Source organism: Sphaeramia orbicularis, chromosome 22 (genome assembly GCF_902148855.1).
Source record: "Sphaeramia orbicularis chromosome 22, fSphaOr1.1, whole genome shotgun sequence".
Lineage (NCBI taxonomy): Eukaryota > Metazoa > Chordata > Actinopteri > Kurtiformes > Apogonidae > Sphaeramia > Sphaeramia orbicularis.
In genome coordinates this window covers 30,732,260-30,758,741 of record NC_043978.1, presented here as the reverse complement: position 1 = coordinate 30,758,741, position 26,482 = coordinate 30,732,260, and the positions used below count along the sequence as shown (strand labels likewise).

The following is a 26,482-nucleotide window of genomic DNA, read 5'->3' as shown; positions in this document are numbered from 1 at the left end:
CATTCCATGTTACGATTAAGGTTCATGAGGCCAAAGCAATTGTAAAGATGATCTGGCAGGATGCTGCAGGGTTTGTTTGTACACTGTTGTCCATAACTTTAGTATAAAATATTTTTTCCCTCTTCACATGTGACAATATGATTTATTTTGATAGATAAGGCGTAACTGGAGCTCAGTATGTAATCAATGCACCAGGTCAAAGGTGATTTCCAATACAGTTGTGGAAAAATGATAAGACCACCCTGGTATTCTTCAATTTCTTGTTCATTTTAATACCTGGTACAACTAAAGGTACATTTGTTTGGACAAATATAATGATAACAACAAAAATAGCTCATAAGAGTTTAATTTCAGAGCTGATATCTAGACATTTTCCATGGTTTTCTTGATAATAACCAAAATCACTGAAGTTCTTACATCATCTATGGCATTGTACTGCCAAAAACAGTGCTTTTAGGCATTCCATGTTTTCTTTTCTGTCTGTTTTAGTCACATGATACACACAGGAGTTAGTACTTGATTGCATAACCACTGTTTTTGATGACTTTTAATGGTCTAAGAATTTTTTTCTGTGACTATCTATAAACAGGATTAAAAAAAAAAAAAAAAGAGAGAAGCACTCGGAGAGCGCAGACCTCCGCCAAGGCAGATCAGTGCAGTGGCGGCTGCTCGTCTTTCAGACAGGGGAAGCTCATTGTCGGCTTACATTAAAAAAAAAAAAAAAAAAAAAGAATAAAGAAAATGCTCAGTGACCTTATCATACCAAGTAGGTGTCTTTTCCAGGGACTGGACCAGTGTCCTCTCAATATCATCAGAGCTGGGCTGCCTAGATTGCCTTGGCCCAGTGTGTTGTGGGTGTAAGACTTCAGCCTTTTTAAACAAGAGATGCTCCTTTCACTCTGACCTGGCCGACAGTTTGATTGATTTAACTATCTACAAAATGATATTAAACTCGAACAACAAATGATTAAATTATGTAACTGAAACAAGAAAACGCTGAAATTATGTTAAATTGAAACAAGGAAGTACAATTAGTGTGTTTTATTACAGTGCAAGAAATGAATGAGTAATTTCGTAGTGGTTTCTCTCTTGATTTCACAGCAGAATGCGCGACGGTATTAAACTGAACTGTGTCAGTGAAGGAGTAGATCTGAAAACAGCTGTCAATCAAACGGGATTCAGCCTTTCGACCGATCCTCCAATCAGCACGTGGGATTCTGGCGTCCAGCCCAGCCGAGCTCCGCCCACAGCTCCATTCACCCCCAGAGATGCCCAGCGTCCGGGGGCGGGACAACATCGTGGCATTTATCCAATTACGTCCAGTTTGACGCAATGAAAAAAACTGTTCCACTCAGTCCCACTGAAGCCCAGAGACGCCCGCAGTCTACGGACAAATGCACTGAGCAGAGATCGAATGAGAAAACAGCGCAACGGTAATGTATGAGAAGTGAACAACATCGAGTCCGTTGATTTGTGATAAAGCTGATTCTGAACGAACTCTTCTTTGAGATGAACATGTTCTAACGCATTTGTAGTCAATAAAATGTCAACACAACCGAACATATTTAACCATTTAATTTTCATAATTTTAGGGGAAGTCGGGCTTCCCTTGCAGTCTATGAGAAATCGCCACTGGATCAGTGGGACCCCGTGGCCCCACCACCACCCCCGATCACCACCAAATTTAATCATTTGTTCCTTGTGCCAGTATCAACATTTCCTGAAATTTTCATCCAAATCTGTCCATAACTTTTGAGTTACCTTGCACACAAACAGACAGACAGACAAACAAACCAACACCGACAAAAACATAACCTCCTTGGCAGAGGTAACTAAATGCATCTGAAAACAATATTATTCCAAGTTTATAGACAATGGTGTGTATGTTCTGTAGATTAAAAAGAGCAACATATTTCTTTACTGAGTCTGAAAAGACTGAAACTTTAAATTCCTCTCTGCAGCGATATTTGAAAGACAGCACAAAGTTCAGAGGTTTCTATCTTACATCACAGCCTGATGCAATCTCAGTACATCTCCCTCAGCAGTGTGGTTGTCCTCTAAACTGTTATGGCCTCATGACATTTTCCACTGACATCAAGGCACAGTCCAAAGGAAAGGGACAAAGCACATTCTTTCTGTCTCTCTCTTTTTTTTTTTTTCTTATTCAGACTAAGCCAGCGATAGCTCTCCAGGCCGGACACACTCTGCCACTGACCACCATTATCAGCTGGAGGATATTAATAACTATTTATGCTCCATTTTTCCAGGAAGAAAAAAGCAGGATGGAGTGTCAGTTTATTGTTCTCACTTCCTGGTAGTGACTGTAGGGCCCTGAGAGAGCCACCTTGGCCACAATCTATCAGGTCTTGGCCCCGAAAGGCTCTACCGTGGCAACACTGATGGACTATTCCGGTACTAGGCAATCAAAGTTGACCTAGCGGGTCACTAATACACAGTACATAGCAGCAAATCACCTGAGAAGTTTCCACTGTGACAATGATCAGAAAGCTTTCTGTTTATTCCTGTAAATCCCCCAGTTCCCCATTAGTCTTTTTCCACTCAACCAAACTTTATTAGTCTGTATCATTATGGTGAGTGTTTATGGTTAGTGCGTGAGGAGCTGCTTCCATGGGCTTTTATACGCAGAATATGCACGGTATTCCTGTTGTAAAAACCTACAAAAGGTGAATGGGTCAAGCTAATGTGGTTTATGTTGCATTGTTTTAATTTTTTACCATCTTAACATCCACCAGGTCATTGGGGATGGGCTGAGATTCATATTTCAGTCACAACTGAGTGAATGATGCTCAGGTCATGTTTTAACAAAATGCAGGAAGTAGATGTTTCTTCCTCAAATGAAGTTTAATACAGGTGGTTTGGCTGGTTTTAGCCACAGACCATTGATGAAGCAACTGTGACATATCCAACTGAAATGGGAATTGGGTGCTTCTATGAAACTGGTCCCTAAAAATAGGACAGAGGGGCTAAAAATTCAAACAAAATGTAGACTAATGTTATGAAGCAAGTTTGGTTTGGAAGAACTTTGGATCTATTTAAAATATATATATATATTTACTGAGATAAAAGAGAAACAATTTTTCAGATAAAGCACATTTTAATATTATTTTCACACAAAAATCCGCATGTAACATGGTAAAAAGGACATGAAAATTGCGTGCTACTATTTTTTCGAATATGTTTTTATTTTCTCATTGGTACATTTTGGGAATCAAACTAATCATGCAAGGCAGAGTGTTTCACAAAAATGACCGCTGTTGCAAAATCACTTGTGATTTATATGCGTTTAAATGGGCAGGTTCTGCATGTAACACGAGTGGACATGATGGGTTACACACGAAACCTGAAATGAAACTGCCAGTTCATTAAAAACCTGCATGTCTGGATTAGAAAAACTAATAGGATCGTCAAATTTAACACAGTATCTTTATTTCTAGTGGTATATAAGACTATTTCAAGCCATGTTTTCAGGATAAAATGCACTGACACCTAGGTAGTTTTTCATGTCCCAATTTGGGTCCCGTCTTTGGCCCCAATATTTGATTAAAAATTCATTAATTTTGGGATGGCTCAGAGCAAGAGCATATATATATATATATATATATATATATATATATATATATATATATATATATATATATATATAATTTATTTATTTATTTATTTTTTGCATTTATCTGAGGTCATCATTAGGTTCATCCTAGGAGGAAATATGTCTAAATTTCTCTTTTATTATTGGGTCTAAAAAAGCTGGCAAAGTGCCAGATACCAAAATAAACCCAGTTTCAGTAGATATACCCAATTGCCAATTTGAAGCCAGGAGTTTAGATTTATCGTGATCACCAAGTTGACCATTTTGGAGCCAGAAGGGACCATATTTGGTCAAAAGGGTGGAGCTACAGCAGCCTGAGGAGCAACTGGTGAGTTAAGCTAAATACTAGCGTACTGGATGTAAAATTCATCAAATATTTGTGTAACAAAGTAATTTCACAGTATGGCTGGTGTAATTCATAAAGCACAACTACAAGAACCAGAGTAACTCCCAGAAAAGACCCCAGTTCATTTAATATTTGTAGAGAGAAGATCAATGTAAGTCTACGGCACCAGTATCTTGTGACCATCAGTAGTATTACACCCTTAATATACTCCTACATTGGTTTTATGCTTGCTGGCTATAACCCTAAACTTAGGCAAATATTTAATAATCTATTTTTCGAGCTGATGTAATATAATTTGTGTTTTAGCTACATGCAAAACACATAAATTAGAAGATATTTCACTTTAAAATTAGTCTAAAACATGCATTTTGGCCTCATAGTCTGTCTTGATTTCATGGGAAAAGCTGGTAAAATAAAGGCGCGCATGGTATATTTGAACAATGTAGAAATCAAAGACATTCAGTGCAGAACAGTGCACAGGAACAAGCTTTTGCTGTAACCAGGAGGCAGCTTGTGCATGCTTCTGTGTGAGTTAAAGACAGGAAGTAGCATGTGGCCTGCTCTCACTTCTATATATACATATTAGACACATGCATCTGCATTCGTAGAGAGAGATCTTGTATGTGAGAGATGACAGGCAGGAAGTAATACAGCTTTTCTCTAACCACAGCAGGTGAAAATAAGTGGGGGCAAAAGGGGGTTTCACAGGAAAGTAAACAGAAGTAAAGGCTTTTTTTGAAACAATACTGGAAATATGAGTAAAAATGAATAGTAAAGCGGAGTTTCTCATTAACATATGTTCATAACTATTACAGAAATGGCTCATTGTGCTGTTTAGACTGTTTCTCAAACTGTGCACATGCCTATAAGACTGCTTATGGTTTTATGGACATCTTGTTAGCTCATGTTAGCAACATCAGAACATTACATAGCATTCAATTTAGACTAAGAATACAGTTATGAGTGATATATGTTAACATTAAGTAGAAAGTTCTGGATGTAATGTTTGCCAATGGTAGTGAGGTCATCTGGGAGGGACAATAGATTGGGATTTTTTTTTGTTGAATTAATTGCATAAAAAGATCTCCAATGTAACCTGCCAATTTCATGAAGTTTAAACAAAAACATAAAACAACGTATTACCATTTGATTTCATCTGTTCTATACATAAGACCTTTGTATTTAGGTTTCAACAGGCTTTAAATGTGCCAATGTGCTTTATCTTGCATCAGAAAATGAAAGTCTTCATAGTTAATCCCACAAGAGTCACATAGTTGGATAGCAAAGTCAAATGTTTATTTACAGACTCTGTAAATTTTCACAGAGAAAAGTGGTCTAAATACAAAAACAAAACAAAACAAAACAAAAAAAAAAACAAAAGAAAGATGGCGGCTTATCTCCCTGAGCTTTACAAAGACAATGTGGGACCTGTAGGTTGACAGACAGGAGAAAGAGAGATGTTCTGTACACAGCCCTAATGCCACTTTATGAGAAATTACAAAAACAGAAAAAGAAGTCATGCTTGTTCAACAGTATCTCAGATTTTGTACATAAAGTGTGATCTTTTCTACAAACAAATGGTTTTTTTTTTTACACCGAATTATGATACAGGAAAAGAAAGACAGTTGTGGAAATGTCACGGCCAAACAGATCTGAATACTATCAACAGCTTTTGTTACACTGAATAGAGTTTAACACAGATATTGCCAATATACTTATGTAACTTATGATCACATGACCTGAAAAAGTATGATATTTGTCAAAAACAAACAGGAAGACTCAGAAGGACCAGGAAGAGGGATCACATTTTAGCTCAGATGTGAATAGCTCGGAGAAAGACTTGGTCTGTTTTTCTAGTTGAACAACAACAACCCCTACAAAAAAACAAGCTCAATGACCAACAAGGCATCAGGGGTTGGCTCATTAACTATTTACATATCCTTCATTCAGTTCTTCCTGACACAGGGTTTTCCCCAACATGACACATTTCCTCAACCACTTTCCCCTTTTGAACCTGGGAAAAAAAAAAAAAAAAAAAAAAAGTAAAAAGATCCTGTTTTGCTTTGTCATGAGGCTTCAAGAGGCCACATATGGAGGCATTACTGTGCCCTCAAAGCATAACAAACCTTGGAAGTGAATGCATCACATGCATACGTACATCAGAAAACCAAATAGGCTGGTTTATTTTCTTTCACTTCTGTAAAATTAATCCAGCACATTTTTTTTTAACGGAAACAATTTGACATAAAAACATAATTTAGACAAATGTAAGGGGAAATTAACTTTTTTTTAACATGAAAAGAACACACCCACTTTTCCAAGTAACAGGACAAAATCACTAACTTCTCAGACAGACAAAACAGAGACAGCAGTGGCAGATCACAGTTATTAACATATCCATCCACAAACGAGCACGGGCATGGACAGTGTACTGTAGACGACAATCCTCACTGGTACCACACGTATGCGAGAATCAAGTCTCTGGGGTCATGATGCCAGCCATTTTGGAGGAAAGTACAGAGCGGCGGCAGCGGTGGCCCCTGCAGTAATAAAGGGCTGTCCATAGGGCTCGGAGCCGCCGCTGTCCAAACGGAACAAACCGGTTCTGGGCCGAGACACACAGTGGTAGGCTTGGTAGGAAGGAGGTGGACGTGTCTGATCTCTTCAAGTCCGTTTGGGTGGCTTTGCAGTCCAGGAGGATAACTTTCTTATTGTGTATTTGTGAGGTGGTGTGTTGCATGTGTGTATTGCTTTGGCGTCAAGTGCAACAAAGATGGCGTCACTTGACATTGAATGCGAGTCTGTTGGAGTGCCGAGGTGCAGTGAAACCAGTGTGTGAAAGGGGGAGTCAATCAGAGACAAAAAAAAAAAAAAAAAAGAGAGCGTGACAGTGTGGACTCTGCACCGGTCTCTAGTGCTGAGAATTCTGTGCCACCTGTCCATTTTGGATGCGGCCATTACTCTGCTCCTCTTCTTCCTCTTCATCCTCCTCCTCCTCCTCTTCTTCACTGACTAGGAACTCTTCAGGAGGCCAGCGAAGCTCCCCGCTCTCAACTTCTCCCTCTGTTGGTTCCACCACAATGGAGGGCAAACGGTCTTTGAGCTTACAACAGCGGTCGAAGTCTGAGGGGTCGGGGAATATCTACAAAAAGAGACAAGGGTGAAAAGATTATTCATTTTTAATGTCTGGTGCACAGCTGAGGATTTCCATAGAGATCCAAAAAAAAAAACAAAAAACATGGGAGATCAGACATACAGGGTGGGGAAGCAAAATTTACAATGAACATTTAGTTGTTTTTTCTCAGCAGGCACTACGTCAATTGTTTTGAAACCAAACATATACTGATGTCATAATCATACCTAACACTATTATCCATGCCTTTTCAGAAACTTTTGCCCATATGAGTAATCAGGAAAGCAAAGAGTGTGTGATTTGCTGAATGCACTCGTCACACCAAAGGAGATTTCAAAAATAGTTGGAGTGTCCATAAAGACTGTTTATAATGTAAAGAAGAGAATGACTATGAGCAAAACTATTACGAGAAAGTCTGGAAGATACTATTAAAGAAGAATGGGAGAAGTGTTCACCCCAATATTTGAGGAACACTTGCGCAAGTTTCAGGAAGCGTGTGAAGGCAGTTATTGAGAAAAAAGGAGGACACATAGAATAAAAATATTTTCTATTATGTCAATTTTCTTGTGGCAAATAAATTCTCATGACTTTCAATAAACTAATTGGTCATACACTGTCTTTCAATCCCTGCCTCAAAATATTGTAAATTTTGCTTCCCCACCCTGTATTTTATAGCTTTTTTATATTTTAGTCAAAAGAACACATCCCAGACATAGGACCACACACTCGATGTTTATATTTAACAGTTTCAGAGTGGCATTAGGGACTCTGTATTCCCAGTACTCACGGATCTCACAGAACCTTATGTGATCAATCAAACTTCAGACAAAAACAACAAACATGGGGGCAGACTGTCATCAGAAATTGGTTGCGTCTGCTATGTTTAGCCCCCGAAAACAAAATAAGGCTCTGATTGAAGTCATTATCATGAATCAGGATGGCTTTTTTAGGTTTGTATGTTGGAATTAAGGGTTTATTGTTGGTCTTGGGAAGAGCTAGTGCAAGCTAATCATCTACTGGCTGGTGGTCAGATCATTAGTGTGAGCAGAATAATTTGTAAGATTAAGCATCAAAAATAGCCACAGTGGGGACGGTGTTTTACCAGAAAGTTGGTGGTTTTGTGTTCACTGCCAGATTCCTGAAACTATACACAATATGCAAAATAGAGATGTTTCTGGCAAGGAAGTGAAGTCCAGAAGTACTCTTTAAAGTCCCCAGACTGCCTTGACATAATATTTTACCTCACAGCTGATTGGAACAAATCAACAACACTATATTAGTTGACTGATGTGTTATTAATGTTATAGTTTGGATGTAAACAAATAACTGACTGATGCAGCAGTAGCATGCTGCTGTGTTCATGTTTAAGTTACATAAATTACACCTCACAAATTCAGTTACAATATGAACCAGTCATGCCATGTGATGAAATGAACCGTGATGACACTAGTGGCTTTTCCATTGGACATCTGCACAAAACATTACCGATATTTACTAAATGTCGAAAAAACAGAGGTGCGTAATGTCGGTTTTTCCATTAAATCACAAATGCAATGATTTGTTTGTTTATTATCATGGGATGACGTGAGAAGTCATTTCATAAACATGGTGACGAACGTAAATATTGTGCTGATTTACAGATATCATCATCATGATTCCCCTCTATCATATACTGAATTAAAAAAAAAGATTGGTTTCCTGGTGTGTTCACATACCCCGTGCCATATTTCTTTAACAACTCTTCTTCTTCGCTTGTTGTAACGTCTGTCAACATCGTTTTTTTTTTTTTTTTTTTTTTTACGTGACTGTAGTTGTGGTCTTTCCATTGCAGTTCTGCGTGATATACCATTTGCGTTACGCCCGAAAAACCACCTCTTGCCAGCGCAAAAACTTTTTGCGAAATTGTCGTTTTTTCCATTAAGTAAATTTTTATGGGCAAGTTATATCCACACAATTTGAGGGTCAATGGAAAACTGACTACTGATTGATGGAGTTCTTTTTTTTTTTTTTAAACAGGGGTTACAGCTCACTTGCTTGAGCAGGTGTGTCTTTTCCTATGTTCATTGGGTTGCATGTCCTGGTGGGCGGAGCTTATTAGCACCCCTGGGCACACCTGGCCAGCCGCTTTACAGTGCATACCACTGTCATCTTTGTCAGTCCCATTCTACACCAGTCCAACGCCTTGTTCTTTGTTTAGCTTCAGTCTCATTTGTTTTAAATTTGTACTATTACGACCTTTCATCCAATGGTCAACACACTGATAATATTGACTTATAGGCTCCACGTTATTAAATGTAATTTTGGGTTATATCTCATTAACACATTTACACAGTTTTAAGTTAAAGCCCCCCCCCCCCCCCCCCCCCCCCCCCCATTTCATTGTCATAGCTCATGAGGCCATTCATCCTCTTCTAGTAGCTTCACATGGACCTAAACCTGTGGCTCCAACTCATCAGGGCCCCTTGTTCTTATATCGGGCTGAGGGCAGTATACCATTATTTAACTCTAGCAGTACAAACTGGTATGATAAAAGTCAGGCCACACCAAGCTGTAAATACACATACACCTGCAATACATCTTTGACATAATGCCAAAGATGTACACTGATGATTTAAATTTTAAAAGGCGGAATATTACAAATTATCCCTTTAACTGTCAAAAATGAGAGGAGGGTCTGTGTATGCAGGGTGGGATGTTTCAACCACTGCTTCCAACTGGGAAGGCAGGAAATTATTTGTGAGCATATTTCTGATCAATGGTAACTGGCTGTGGGATACCAGCACCTCCTGAGCCTCGCAGAAGTGTTGCAGACGCGACCACAAGGCTAAACAACAGAGAAGAAGTGAAGACTAAACATGTGTGATGGGAAGTGGTTGCTTAAAAATCCCAGTGGCATACCCACTCCTGCCCATCCCACATTCCCCGTACAACTGAACTATGTAGGTACTGAGTCAGAAACAGGCTGCATAAGGAGCAGTTCCATCAGCGGTGTAAGTGCAGCGTGTCTGGTGAGACTTACAGTAAATGCTGCATCATGTTTAATCTGACCACTTTGAAAGGGATTGTGCCAAGCGGCTCATAGCTGCTTACAAATTCATTCAATGCCACCCACTACTCGGAAGATTATACAAGAGCATAATCAGAGCATTGCAAATGAATTGAAAAAAAAAAAAAAACATAACACACAAAGGTTTTACTGGGAATGTGTTTATAAATAGACATTTTATCCTAATAGCAGTTAACAATGAATACTCCTAGACACATGGAGTAAGACCGCACAATGGTGGGGAAAAAAAACCAAACAACTAAGACTTAATTTTTTTGTGTAGAATATATATTGCGATAGGAAAAAATAATAAATATGACTATCACTTCTATTAGAAAGGTCTCATATGGTGTAATACTAGCAAAAGCATCCAAACACTGTTTTGCTTTGGATGCCATTCAGATCTGGTTTTGTACTCATCATACAGAACATCAGAGTGCTGATCGTCATCAGTGTTGCCGTTCATGCAATTAAAGCTTAATTTTTTAAAATGTTTTCTTATTCCTTGCCTATTTTTCAGGTGGTGTTGAGCGATTATTAGATAAATCATAGTCATAGTGGATAAGTGGACAAGTAGATTGTTTGCAACATAGGATTTTGGTGGCATGCGAAATTCAGATAGAGGGCAAAACTCAACAGCAGAATGGATGAAATATAGGAAAGTGTGGACTGTGCTGGTTTAGATGATATTAGAAACATGCTAGATGTGATCCTTATGTTATAAAGAGGAGCTGTTTTTCCAACTGAGCGTAAAGTTTTTCCTGCTAACAAAGGAGTGCATGTCACTACTTCAACTACTATTCCAGACAACAGATGTGGATTAATTTAGAAATCCACATTCAATGAGATGTTTGTGTTATGTTATGTGATGTTAATCAACTTACCATCATTAGATTAATGAATCTCAGAGAACTGGTGAACTATCACTAAGGACGTGGATCAATGTGGTCATGCTACAGAAATGCTTATTGTTCAAAAAATTGATCAAAAAGCCAGAGACAGAATTATTCCTATATAGTCTCATCGAGTGAATCAATGTTCTGAAACAATGTCTACATAGGGTGAAAAGTCATAGAATAGACAGTTTTCATGCTGCAAATTCACTGTCCCACTTTTAATTCCAAAGTGGAGATCTTGTTCATTTCTTCTTACAACCATGTACAAGTAACAACGTAGTAATGTACTGAGATATTTCTTACTACTGCAGCATTCCAAAGAAAATGGATCGGATTATCACTATTAAAACTGTCAGACTCACGACTGATGACAAATTACAGGTTTGGATCTAATAATCATCTGTTTGGACAGACTGAACATGAAGAGTGGCTTCCACTGTATTTGTCTTTTGTGTAACCAGGTTTAAATTAAATTAGTTTTTAGTCAAAAATCTACCATGGTACAACATTAAAGTGTAAAAAATACTACTGAAACAAAGAGGTTCCCAAGCCATTTTTCTGGAGTTAAATTTCCCTACATTTCTGCTCATTAACAGCAACCATTGTCACTTGATAAAATCTCCCAGTAGTTATTGAACTGATTAGCTGACATAAACATGGGCTTTAAAAAAAAAACAAGAGAAAATCCCTCCCTGGCCCACCTGAAGCTTACAGTGGGAGCTGTGATATGATGTCACCTGTAAATAACCTGTTACAGTGATATGTCAACATGTTCACAATATCAGACCAGTCGAGCCCAGTTAGTGAATGGAGTCAAATTACTGTCAGTGACAAAGTGTCAAACTTCCCTCTGTCACACAGACCATCATTGGTTAAGGAAAAACAAATGTTATGATGCTTATTATCTCATTTACCAGCCAGTCCTGACTAGTTCATAAAGGTGGCAAAGAATGATGTAAGATCCAGCAGATCAATGTTGTGTTTATGTGACAAGTCAAAAATGATTGTGGATGGTGGTTCACTGTGCAGCAGCAAACCCTTATATTTTCTGTCAGACTGACTTCTCTAATAGACTTGTTGGAAGATGAGAACCGTATGACGACAATTCTGAAACAATATATTACTCAGTCGTAACATGGAGTCAGTGTAACAGTTTAAAAAAAGAACATTAATATAAGCAGACTGAATTGTGTTGAATTCTGTGTGGTAAACTCAGATGTTGGATCTGAAGTGAAGGGCATGAGAGATGTTCTGACAGGACGGATTACATGCATTCTCTGTCCTGACGAGACTGGACATTGATGTCCAACTTTCTTTGTTCTCAGGAACCAGAGAAATGGCCCAAGGGGAAATAAGGCCCGCTGCTCCTGATCCAAGAACAGCATTTTTTGCTGTTGTTTGGATAAAGTGGATGAATATTTTTAGACCTGCATATTTCATTCCAAGACATTATGGGGGGGGTGGGGTGAGGGGGCAGTGTCGCTGTCTGGGCAAGGAGCCGAGTGGAAAGAAAGCATTAGATGAGGCAGGAGAGAGACAGAGACGAGAAGAGACAGAGAAGATCCAGCTGTGTCCAAGTCTCAGTGCATTCCATAGGAGACAAATGAGAGGGGAGGGGAAAAAGACAAAAAGCTGTAAATATGTTGTGCGAATGTGAGAATTTGTCAGGTAATGAAAGCGTGCATGCGTCCGTCTGCGGCCTGTGCATTCTCTGAGGACAGCTGCGCAAAGAACCGTGCCAAGAGGTGTGATTATGTTTGTGTAATTATGTGCGAGTATGACTGTTCATGTCTGAAGTCGTGTGTGGATCCTGCTTTTCCTGGCCTGTGCTGCCAATCCTCACTGTGCGTCACCACTGAGGGGGAGTTAAGGCAGTAAGTGACCTTGCCTTTGGACCCCTAGCTAACACATGTCATAACTTGTTTCACTTCCAGCGGCAGGAAGCTACGACACATCAGCCAAGCACAATGTGTACTATTTTAGGCTCTTTTTGGGGTGTGTGAGGTGGGCTGTTGGGGAGGGGGGAGGGCGAGCTACAAGCCTGAATCATGTCAGTGCCTTTTGAGATGATAATTCAGTAAATCATAACCACTGACTCATCTTTCTTTCGTAGGCCGAAGTCATTTCAATACCTTTCAGTAGGTGCAGCTGGAATTTAATGGTCAAAGCCCCTGATGCTCATTATGGAGGAAGTGACTGCTGCTGGAGTCACTGGTTCATACATGGCTTCTCTAAGGAACGGCCGGGACCTTGGGCAAATTGGCTGAGGTGCGGAAATCCAGAGTGAGCATGGAAAAGAGCAGAGAAGTGGCACATTGGCAGCGTCCTTTTCTGCCGCTTCCCCCTCATCTGTTCCTCTCAGACAGACTCGCAGCTGGGGTGTGAACTGTTGAGAAAGGAAGCCAGCTTCTTCCTCTGGGTCAGTCTACATCCTCTCCGAGTAAATATCGACATAGTGAATGGAGCGAGCTGTGTCTGAACAAAAGCTCTGACAGAGTTGGATTTCCATCTAAATGCATTACAATTTTTTGTGAAATTCATGTGCATGTTTATCCTATAGTATTATACAAATATTCATGATAAGCAGTATACTAGTTTTGGTGACATACCCAGCCAAAAACAAGTCACCACCTGGATTTTACAATGGAAAAAAAAAGGCAAGAACCTTACATTGGATGGATTACTGCACTGATTAATATATTCTAGCTTGAAACCAGTTATTTAACCCCAAATGATGCAGTGAGTAGCATCCTATATCTTGAATTATCATTACTTTACTAGAGAGCATAAAAATTGGACAATGCCAGGATTCATCTGGTCATTGGTCTTTTTAAAGGGTGGTTCAGGGACCTTGAGGCATCATTTTCACACATGAATTGGCCACCACAGAGTCCAGACCTGAATCACATTAGCCGTTTTCAGACTGACAGAGAACCGTTTTGGTGCACCTAATTTTGAACCGGTGTTCAGGAACAGAAACCAGGTTGATCCGTGTTGGCCAGCTGAGGTTACATCTCTGGATTCAGTGTTGCTGCCTTCTTCTCCACAGCAGATGTTGTAGCATGGCTTAGTGCAGATAAATAGTGATCTGTATTAAGAATACAAATGCTCGCAGGTAGTCAATAGCACTGTTATTTTCTCTGCCGTGAACACATCTGCTTTAGTATGGCCTTTTTTTTTTGGTGGCAAAGCAATGTCCTCTGACATAATGGTATGAGAGTGGGCCGTTTATGGGAAAGTACTTTGGTTCCCAGTGTAACTGGTGTGGGAACCGGTTCCGATACTGGACTGGCCGGTCTGAAAACGGCTATTGAGAATCTTTAGGATCTGGGGAAGACTTTACACAGCATCCCATCTCTCCAGTCATTAGAGCAAGATCTTTGCAAAAAACTGGCAGTTTCCATTCAGTGTGGCATTTTGCTTGTTTCATGTAATTCAGCGAACTTTGCATTTTACAAATACATTTTCTTACATTTAGCCATTATTTATTCACTGAGTCAGTTCTATCTTTTATCCAAACACCAACTCTTCCACCTATCCCAAACATGAAAATGTGTGATATTTAAAGTTTTGATTTTGATGGATGTACAATTGAAAACTATTGAAAGCACACTTAAGACTACTTAATTTAATTAGTTTCAGTATGAGATATACTTTCAGGGAAACTGTGTTTCAGTACAAGTCGTAAAATGTTAATGCCTTCTTTGTTCACTATGAGTAAACTGTGACAGTAAATACTACCAAAAGCTACTAGTAACAACATGTGCATGTTAAGTAGTTTTGTTTCCAAAATGGCCCAGCTGAAGTGACAGTAAAACAAAGCCAGTGGAAGCAGCTTGTCAGGACCACCTGATGGCTCTTACTCTCATCTCACTGAATCTACAATGTTTATTTCTGTGTCAAGCCACAGTGAACTAAAGATAAGAGTTTCCTGAAAGAGAGTTATGATAAAGGGTTACCTCATATAACCTACTGGACAGGTCTATGAACAAAAAAAGGCTTCAGTTTAGAGATAAAACCACTGTTCTTTATCAGACGGATCATTAAAACCACCTTTATGCAATATAACTTTAGACTCTTTATGTAAATTTTACATATTGCTGTTTGTAAGGGAGCCCGTTCAGTGCTAAAAGCTGTTTATTGATGCAACTCCATTTCTAACCCGTTACATGCTAGTGCATAGAAATGACAACAGTAGTAGAAGAGTGGGATCATGGGAGCTGTTTTCACCACAGTTACAGATGAAAATGCTAGTGGTGACATGACACAGGCAGGAATCATGTTCAGAGCGTGAGGTAATTTAACTTTTTATTTACTTTCATTTAGTGAAGTATATTCATGTCATGTTCAAATCAAATGGCTGCAAATAACGTTATTAATGCTAGTCTGGAAAAAAATAAATAAATAAATTAAAAAAAAAAAAAAAAATATATATATATATATATATATATATATATATATATATATATATGCATTTCTCTTTTCGAACGTTGTAGGCATCTGTCATGATACAAAAAAGTCAAAAATGCATAATATAGTGCTATTTATTTTCACACCATCTATCCATCTATTTTGATTAATGAAGAAATATTATGCATTTAAATATCTGAAGAATGCAGCTGTTCTAAACCTTGCAATGACAAAGACACCATTATGTTTTGTCTTGCATAAAATTAAGAAAAAAAGATGAATTGACTGCAAAATCCCCTCTGTTCCATACAGGATATAAAAATCCCTGAGAAAATGGCAAGCTGTGGTCAAAATTCAGAAATGGTGGTGGCTGCTCCCACATGACCACGCTGATGCCGATCCAATTCATGATAATGAATAACTGAAGACAGGTAGAAAATGACCATGCCACATAAATATGTAGAGATGGGGAATTGGGAGAGAAGCAGTGTCTCGCGTGTTCATGTGTGTCCTACCTGGAAGGAGAGTCTGTCCTTGCTGGGGCTGAGCCTCATGTCCTCCATGGGGTGCTGTTGATCATCACCTCAGTCATATCTCGGCTGGGCACAAACACTGGGCTGCAAGGATGAAGGAGAAACAAACTATGATCATAAGCAACAACATGCAACATAAAATGAAAAGCAAATATGTTTCCAACACCATAACATCCCAACAGAAAACACACACAATAGATTATATTTTACATGTGTTCTGTCGTGCGTCCTTGTGTCTTGTCTAATACCTCCCAGTGAGCTGCTGTTGGTTTTGTATGTTGTACACTGTGTTTCTAGTTTAATTATTTGACTTAGTTTTTCGAGTAGCTTGTAGAAACCTGTTTTTTTAGTTGATCCTTACTGAATAATTTGAGCTAATTTTCTTTTGTTAAATAACTAATGCACTTGCTTATGCTTCAATTTGTTCTTTTTCACCTTGGTTATTTTGGTTTCTCCTCCACTCAATTTGAGGGCTTATCCAGGATTAGAACTCAGGAACCAAAAATTATACCCTTTGGCCACTCATGATTAGAGAGTTGGAACTGGTCCATTTTGAATCCGCCCTGCCAGATCCTCAAAGCAATACAGAAAGACCCCCGTTAGGCTGACGAAGCTGAAGGTGTTAACTGTCTAAGAACTGGTTGTGAACGTTACTGGCATCCTGTCACAACTATGAGACAGAGCAAGCCTTTCTCTGAATGTTGATACCTAATGCACAATTCAATACATCACCGTACAATATATAGGCTGGAATATTGATACTGGATCTGAATTGATTGGGGTTACAATGAAATGACTACCTACATAAAAATAGTAGTACACAAGAAAGTTTTGATGGTAAATAGCCCAACATAAAGCACATTTAAGTAGCTTTATATAAATCAGCACTTCATGCATTTTATTCAAGTCGGTATCTAAGAGTGTTGTCCACTCCTGCTCTTGTTGAACACAAGTAACATAACACTGAAACAAAAGGTGGCATTTATTATTGTGTTTTCACAGATATATGCAGTCACGGAAAAAATTATTAGACCATCAAAAGTCCTTAAAAACAATGGTTATGCAACCAAGTACTAACTCCTGTGTGTATCATGTGACTAAAACAGAGAGAAAAGAAAACATGGAATGTCTAAAAGCACTGTTTTTGGCAGTACAATGACAGATATCGATATAAGAACTGAAGTGATTTTGGTTATTTTCAAGAAAACATGGAAAATGTCTAGATTTCAGCTCTGAAATTAAACTCTTATGAGATATTTTTGTTATCATATTTGTCTAAACAGATCTACCTTTAGTTGTACCAGGCATTAAAATGAACAAGAAATTGAAGAAAACATGGGTGGTCTAATTATTTTTTCTGCAATTGTATACAGCTGATGTAAATTTCTGCTGCAACAAATACTGGAGGACCTTCAGGACAAATTGATGATCAAGTGCCTGGTGATGCACAGAGTTGAAAACTAGTTGTTCTACTTCCCACGTTACAGAGTTTGTTTAGACTCCTCTTGACCACAACACACCAACCATCAATGCTCTGCTGCTTCAATACTGAGAAGAGCTGCACGATTCATGACATAGTGTGCAATAAGGTGACTGTCTCTAAATACAGGATGATGTGCTCTTGCACTAACAGCAACAGAACACAGTCATTGTGAGAGTGTGCTGGGGGCGTGCTGCGGTATTTGACTGTGGAGGAACTCAATGCACTCAGTTCCATCAAGGCTGGGCCAAACTTTCCATTTTAGATGAAAGTTAACAAGAGGCTGTTTATCCATGTTCAGTGCATCCACTAGCCGGTATTGTTATCGTACAGCTCAAAGCAGGTCACAGGACTGACATGGACGCTGTCTTGAGATGAGATGCTGAGCGGCCTTCTCACGCGTTCTATTTAAAGCGTGGTGCCTTTTGGTCAGTGGCCACAGGCTTGTGGTTCGTGTGGTCTCTGGCTTTAAAGGACAAAGAAAACTGAACAAGGAGCTTACTCATATCGTCACATTTTCTGATTCAGTGGATTCATGTTTTCCCTTTTTTGACCTACTTTGAAGTCTAAATAAAAATGTTTATTTTTGGTTGCAGTAGAATGGTGAACAATCATACCACGCTACAGATTAAAACATGCATTTCATAAAAGTAGTGACTGAATGATTATGTAAACACAGCCTTCACTACAGTCTTACTCATAACCCACACTTCATCGTATAGATGACATTTTAATTCAGCACTGTTGTCACTTTATGTGTGGTTACAACATGAAACATATTCTCCGCTGGAATTTCTGCCTTTTTGTCTCAATCTATGACTCATTCGAAACTCACTGTACAGAGCTTCCTCTTTATGAACATAATCATACCTCCATGTTTAGTAACACATTAATCACCTTAAATTTAACGCATGCTTGTTTTAGACGGATTAAAAAAAAAAAAAAAGTCATTACGTAGGTTTAGATCTGGAACATTCAAAGCACTGTAATTCAAGTTGCTTATGTTTTAAGGAGGGCTGGGTGATAAAATGATCACAATGTATTTTTATATAAACAAATCACTTGCCAAGCTGTGAATTATTCCAGAAATCTAAGAGGTAGGCCATTAAAAATAACCTTGGTGATAAAATCATAAGAAAAACAACAATATGGTAATGACTGCTATCACAATACAGTCATTAATTACACTGAAATAAGTATCATTCTTATTTTATTGCCTTGTTAAGTGTCTGTCATGTTCTGATCATAAAGAATATTTTAAAAACATTAATAATCATCAGGACCAAAGCAGCAGCAGCTGTTAAACTTGGTGATCGGACATTTATCATATAATTTTTAGCCATAATTGCACAGCCCTAGCAAAGACCGACACCTCAGCTGGACGCCGGGTGGTCCAAAACTCTAGAAAGCCTCATCAAATCACCATGAAGTAACCTTTACTCCACCAGTCAGACCACATGCATACAATAAGCCGGATATCCAAAAATAAAAAAGGAGCCGTGAGGATATGCAAGGTTTAACATGGAAAAAATAAGTCAGCTGGGGCTTGCTCTTGCACTTTTTTTCAACCTGGAGTGGGGTGTAGGAGGAGAGGAGTGACGGAGGCATGCAAAAAGCAGAGGAGGAGAAGGAAGGAGGAGGGAGGAAGAGCCAACGGTGAAGACCTGAGCAGATGAGAAGGGAAGAGAGAGAGGGAAAGAAAGATAAACACTGAGGCCTTGCCAGTCATATTTCTGTTCAGGGATCGTATAAACATCCTGCTCGGCTAAGAATAACAGAACATCGGCCTAATAAAACATAAAGGGGCACAATAAGAAGGAAGTGGGGGGTGCAGGAGTAACAAGTCGACCTGGAGGAAACAAACATACAAGCACACCAATCATATCTATTAGCGCTTCAACTTTCAGAAGTCTGAACATTATGTCCATTTTTTTTTCTTTCCAAATGGAACACTGTCTTCCTAGAGACGTCAGATACACAGTATATGTTCTTTGAATAACCAACCTGTAAATGTATGACAAAAAAAAAAAAAAAACAGTACGGCCGACAGTTGTGCAACCACTGCCCAGCGTTGTAGTCAAAGTCAAAGCCATGACCAGACACACAGCACGAACATTCAGGCATACCTGTCTTATGATTTATCATGAGCAAAATGTCATTTAGGAGGAGCAATTTGTCACCACATACCATGTCCCCTCAATATCAAAGACAATACTGACTGACTGAATGTTACATCCCTGCATCACCACAAAACTGATATATTCTGTGTGTGAATTGTACTTCCTGTAATACTATTGAGTAAATGACAGCATTTCCCGGGATATAAAGAGAATGAATAAAAATTATATTTGCATTTTTCTTTAAAGGAGTAGTATTTTTCTTTTTCAAGTGGAATTACGCATTTTAAAACATTTCCCTGTTGTCTCCATAAACTGTAAATGCTATGCTTGGGTCTGAATTCTTCATTAATTCAACTCCACAGGTCCATCTTCAACCCTATTTCTGAGTAATGACACCAGAAAGGTCGTTTCGAGCGCTGGCCCTTTAAATCCAAATGAGCCACTTCACACCCCACCTCCTCCAGGTTGTTGACTGTACTTTCTGTCCAGTTCAGCCACTTGTATTCATTAATGCAACCAGCAACTGAACATTTTAGGAAATCGGATCGAAGTTTGGACATATTTTCAATGTGGAGTACAACTGCTGCTGCTGACAAACAATTATGTTGTACTTGGAGAAATGTTCGTCAGAAGTCTTGACCTTATATGTGCAAATGTTGTGACGCAACTAGTTATAAAACATAACAAATTAGCAGGAATTAAAACAGGTAGTAGAAATCCACTTAATTTTTTGCCAAAATGAATATAAAGATATCTTTGCAGCAAGTGGAGGGATCAAATTCAAACTTTCTGAACTGTTAGGGTTCAAATACACAAATAAATGTACCTAAGACTAATAAAAGTGGGTTTAGCAAAATATGAAAATATGACAACACCCCCCCCCCCCCCGAAAAAAAAGGTGAAATTAGCAAACATTAGCTGGTGAGCCAAAGCAGTCAACAAGAATGATTTAAGATTAAACTCAAAATGAGCCCAGAATATTGTCAAATGAACACACACTAGTGACTCCACTTTATTATTACAAAAGAATAAATCTTCTACATTAAAAATAAAATTAATCTTACACACACATAGAAAAAATTAGGTTTGTGATAGATACTGGGTTGCAATAATGCAAAAAACACACTTAGCTAAGTGTTGAATAGGTGGAAACAGACATATAGTATCCAAAAATGTCTAACATGACATGTGAGATTCCTGAAGAGGCAGATGGTTACTCTCTTTCCATCACATAACACTTCCTTTCTTGATAATTCCTGAGTGCCACTAAATGTTTGACGTGGCTGCAGATGTCTTGGTAAATACTGCACTGCAGAACTGACACACTGCTCCACCATGAAAACTTTGAAGCAGCCAAGTTTTCCATACTTTTACATCTGATAATGTACAGTTTAGTGATATCCCTACAACTGGAGTCTTGAGTACAGTTTGTTTGAAACCAAAACAAGGCTGAATAAAAATGCAAATGAATCAGACAAGAGATCAAGACACTCAGAAACTGGTTTTGAGACTGATTTCCAGGTCAGACACGTTCCACTACTACTACACCATCACCACCGCTGCTGCTGCTTCTGGCGTCACAAACACAACATTTTAATATCCAGACTGATTGTTTAGTAAAAATCCAAGAGACAGTTTGTTGACTCATTCATCAGTCTGGTGTGGCAGACGGCACATTCTCCATCAGTAAACCCTTTGACCCAGGCCAGAGAATGCAGACCTGGACGTGCCAACTTCCTAATGTCACACCCAGCCGGGACACAGATGGACAGTCAGGACAGGCAAGTACCATGTGTCCAAATTACATTAAAAGGATTAGCAACATTGACATAGGCAACTTTTTTTTTTTTTTTTTTTTTAGTTCCGGTTACATTAAAGAGTTAAAGTCGTCATCCTGAACCTTATTACCTCCTGAACAGGACATGGTGTGACAGACTGCAGTATTTCCAGACAGTAGTAACACTGACACAGTGATGAACCAATAGACTTAACGCACTGACCTAGTGATTAGTGGAGCAATAGGCTATACCTTAACCATCTCTACTTTTCCATCGTCAAGAGCTTATCTTTAATTATATTCTACACTGATCATGCTCCTGTAGCTCAGGTCAGAGTACAGGTTTATGAAAAGCAGCAGTAACATTAGCATGGATGTACGTGTTATAGTTGGCATTTGGATGATAACGCCTTTATGTGGTCAAATAATTCTGTAAAGCATTAATTAAAATCACATCATTAGGAACCAGTAAACTATAGTATGTAACTGAACTGATCGTTTAACGGCATTTTCTAGTGGTTATTCTAAATGCAGAAAAATTCATTAAAATATGATTAAAATCTCAATATGTCCAATCTGTTCATTTTACTTGGATTTTGGCATAAATCACTTTCAAGACCATCAATGATCGCAATTTGTTCTGTTGCATCTTTAAGTAGTGTCAAGTATATCCAAAGATGCATAGCGACTCAAATAGTTATTGACCATTTACATTTTCTCTACACTAAATCCACCACAACTATAGATTTTGGTCCATAGAAGTTGAAGAATCTTTTATTTCTATGACATTATATTCCATCTACTCTATTCAAAGCCCTTATTCCTTTCACTATCACCACTCGACTCTTCTAACAAGGTTGTACATTGAAGACAGTTTTAGCACAGAGTGTACTTGTCAGATGTTACAAAACTGATGACAGACACATTTTAAGGGTGCATGTTAAATACTTTCCTTTACTACTGTTTCACCACTGTTGGTCAATTCTTTTTGGGATTTACATTTTCATTTCACAGGGTTCCTACAGCTTTTTAAGACTTTTTTAAGACTACTTAGAACAGAATTTTATGCCCATTTCAAGGCGATACTGCCAAAAATGTGTGACTCCTAAAATGTATTTATTTACTCCAATTCCTTGATTCCCACTGTTCCGACTCATTTCTCATCGGGGGCTGCAAAGTTGGCAATAATTGGTTCTTAATTTCAATATAAATTGTCAGGTTGGAATGGGTGAAACAGATTAGAATAATGTTTCTGTTCAGCTTGGACATTTCCCAGACACATTTAAACACAATACAGCAAACAAGCTTATGGCAACATTAATTAAGGCTTACCATTTTTACCTTTTCAAAGGTATTAAATGCAGATTTGTACATTCAAGACTTTTAAGACTTTTTAAGACCCTGTGGGAACCCTTATCTCAGTTACATTAAGCACCTAAAACTGCACAGAAATACTAAAACTTTACAAAATTACATATTCAGTCTAAACATTTTAGTAGTTCTAATCAAATCAAACTAGATTTTTCCCAGGGTATTGCTGTTGTAGTTATTTCTTTGTTAAGTGTTAAGTAGTTGGTCCCTTCTACTAACTAGGCTTTCACAGTAGTTTCAGCAGAACGTCAGGTTCATGTGCCTGATTGTACAGCACTAATGCCATCATGTTGGGGTCTGGACAGGGGCCCAAGTGGCCTCTTATACAATCTCTCCTAATGTACGTCCTGTGTCACATCTTGCATTATCTACATTGTTTCCCCTCTGCCAACCCCCTCCTTTCTTACTACTACTGTCATAAATCTCAGGCTGCTTGGCGACAGGGCAAAGCTGGCGATGTTCAGTGCCAGCACTAAGCTTTTGCAGGTATGTGGGTGGGGGCTGAGAAAGACCCCCAGCAGTGCAGTGGAATGAAAGATCTCCCTGCCACTGAAAACGCATCATGGATCAGTTAACACTCCTGTGGTTCATGTTAATCTTTAGTGATGCATATGGGAGTTGAATATTCTGTATGTCTGGCAACTTAATCCTGTGACACATTATGTGACTAATTCCAGAAATGCATTTCAACGTAAAGAAAAATCTGCATTGACTTTTCCCCCCCTAATCCCACCCTGGATGAAACTATTCCGGTGGAAAACATTCATTATTTCCTGATGTTAAACCAGTAACTTTAATTATTCAGATAAACAAAAGTACTTACAATGTTATATTGGAGTTAAATATATATATTACTAATGCAATAAAGTGAGAAAATGTTTGTCCATGTCTATAAAATCTGATAAGTGTTTATGAAGTAAAAATATCACGACATTTAACTCAAAATTTGTCAAGACAGTGTGTATTTTGTCTTAAAAATACATGTGAAAATGAGTTATTAGCAACAAAATATATCAAATGATCATTTTAATCATATTTTACTCCAGTTAAAATGCTTCACTTCTAGAGCTAAACGTATGTAAATATGTTGAAATTAAGATGTTATAAAGATGAAAAGAAAAAAGAAACACTGCAGCAACAACATACTTAAAAGTTGCATCGTGCTGTTATGATATAGCCCTGAACACAAAGCAAAAAACCAAAGTAACCTAACAGAACAGAGACGGGCCTTATACTGAAAGCAGAAAGTGCGGTTACAGTAAAGAGGTCGTTTCTGAACTTCCTGGTAGACAAGCCTGCTGAGGTTTGAAGAACACTTGAAAAAATAGCAGTGTTTCAAAGCGACTTGCATATCCTCTCTGCAAACAGGAAAAACATTCAACACATTATAGTCTGCATAAAGAGGCTCATATGAAACAAATGCATCTCGATTCCTGTATTAAGAGGCAAACTGAGTAGTGGACACTCTGACTAGCGGTAAATACTAGCTTTACTCCAGATACTTGACTCTGGTAAAAGTAAAAGTACTCATCCAACTTCTTTAAAACAGTTCAAGTGATAAACAGGCTCTGAGCTATATGCAAGTAAAAGTAGGAGTCTGAAGGACATTTATAAGGAAACTGTAAAACCTCACGTCGTGTTAATATACTAATAAGACTTTTAAACCATTCTACCTCTGAATAAAATAAAAACAATATATCTAATAAAAATGAAACTATATAAAGCCTTTTCATATCAGTTTTGCCCCATTACTTCTTTCTCATATTTTAATTTAATTACATTTTGGTGCCACATCTTATGCATTTCTGTCTAATCCAATTACAGCAAAGTCTGAAAATAACTGATAATTCTCCTAATATGCCTTCAAACTAAAGCCTAAAGAGTAGAATATGCAGATATGCATGTTAAAATAATGGGAGTAAAAGTGAAAAGTTATCAGAAAAACAACATCACACCACAGTATTTTTATCCTTTGTTTCTACCTCTGATCAACAGAAAGGTGAGTTACAGTCAGAGACAGAGACAGATTGCATATCGCTCTCCAGTTGCACCTGCAGATTAAGCAGTGTCCTAGTACACAGTTTTAAATGGACAGAGTAAAGCACAGGTGTCAAACATACGGCCCACGGCCCAAAACAGGCCCAGCAAAGGGTACAATCTGGGCCATGGGATGAAGTACAAAAATTAGTTACACAGAAGAAATTAACAGGTAAGGGTGTCACGAGTCTCAACAAGTTGTATTGATCATAAACTACTACATTTTTCAGTTCCAGATCCCCATTTTGTACTTTAATGGTCTGTAAGTTCTAATAAACATTGGTAACTGACAGAAAATTCAGATAGTTCAGATTATTCTTATTTTCATAGTGTAATTTTACCTTTTCGCACAAAAGCAAAGATAAATTTGGAGTTGTCATTATTTACAGGTAGTCTGTTTATATTATTATTTTACTGACCCGGCTTGCTTGGGGTCACATTGGACTGTGAACTAAAATGAGTTGGCTAGTGAAGTCAGCTTATGCATACTTCACTGTCCAAACAAAGTATGGGAAAGGAGAGTGATCGTGCTGAGAATGAACCACTCATCATATTGCAGAAGCTTGGAGGCACAAATGTTCAGTGTAGTATTTTTCCAGTTTGTAGGCCCTGTGTGACATTTACAATTTCAGGGGCAACACCCCACAGAAAATCTCGAAAGGAAACATAAGTGGGTGTAACAACAAAAGAGGGAAATCACCAAGGAAAATGAGCCACAACTATAGTTCCATCCATGTGATAGTACAAGTCAGGTGAAAAGCAATGAGTGTACCGTTTGGTACAATAAAAAACAAAAAACAAACAAAAAAAAAAATTACATGAAACGTCGCTGTTCACACATGTGCAGATAAAAGTCAAAGTGGAAATAAGATAGGTACTCACCAGTAAATGTGCGGAGAGAACACAGACATGAATTCACACCTGCTTCTGCTGATTATAGAATCTGATTTGACAGCTTCTCTTCGTTACTTTTCTTTTCTTTTTCACACAGGATGCACGCGCCAACAAACCGAAAGTAACAGTGCTGCTAAAGTGTGACTGTGTCCGGACGGACCCGTTAATTTGTTCGTCTGATCAAAGACACCGTTGCGCGCAGTATTTATACGGGAGGCGTGCACTTGCGCCGCGAGGAACACACCTCCCGTCCGCACGAGCCAGAAATCCTCAATGGCAGCCTATTATCAGCGGCAGCCAATCAGAGCCCAGGTGACCCCCCCCCCACTCACTCTCTCTCTCCACCCCTCACCCCCCACCCCCCACTCTGGATGACGGCAGCAGTGACTGGAGCTCCTCATTGGGAATGGTCAAGAAGAAAGATACTGCATGATGCTATTGATTTGTAGTCTCCAAGGCAACAAAATGACAGTCTTAACACGTCTTGAATGACAAAAACATACTGATTTGGCTGTTAGGCAATCCGTGACATTTATCTAAATGAGGAGGGGAGGGGAAGGGAGGGGAAGGGGAAGGAGCCCCCCCCCCCCCCCCCCCCATACACCCTTTCTCAGCCTGAGTCCATTCACAAATATATTCCAAGGACAAGTCAATGTCTGCACATAGTAGGCACCATCCTGAAACATTTATTTATTTATTTACTATAGTTCTTTTGCATATGAGGATGCAATAACCGCTGCAGATAATTCCGTTTCTGTTTCATCACTTGTACTTTTGTTGTGTGTGATTCCACTAGGATCTGATCATGGTCATGTGACTCTGACCTTCA

General features: G+C 38.6%; 1 protein-coding gene across 1 annotated transcript; it reads right to left on the bottom strand.

The window, feature by feature from the left end:
* Positions 1-5,230: 5,230 nt before the first annotated feature.
* Positions 5,231-25,852, bottom strand: LOC115413933 (protein LBH-like). The gene is given in 4 exon segments (XM_030127070.1): positions 5,231-7,098; positions 15,957-16,009; positions 16,012-16,058; positions 25,642-25,852. Coding segments are annotated over 4 exon segments (360 nt in total). The 5' UTR covers positions 25,671-25,852; the 3' UTR covers positions 5,231-6,867.
* Between the last annotated feature and the right edge of the window lie 630 nt (positions 25,853-26,482).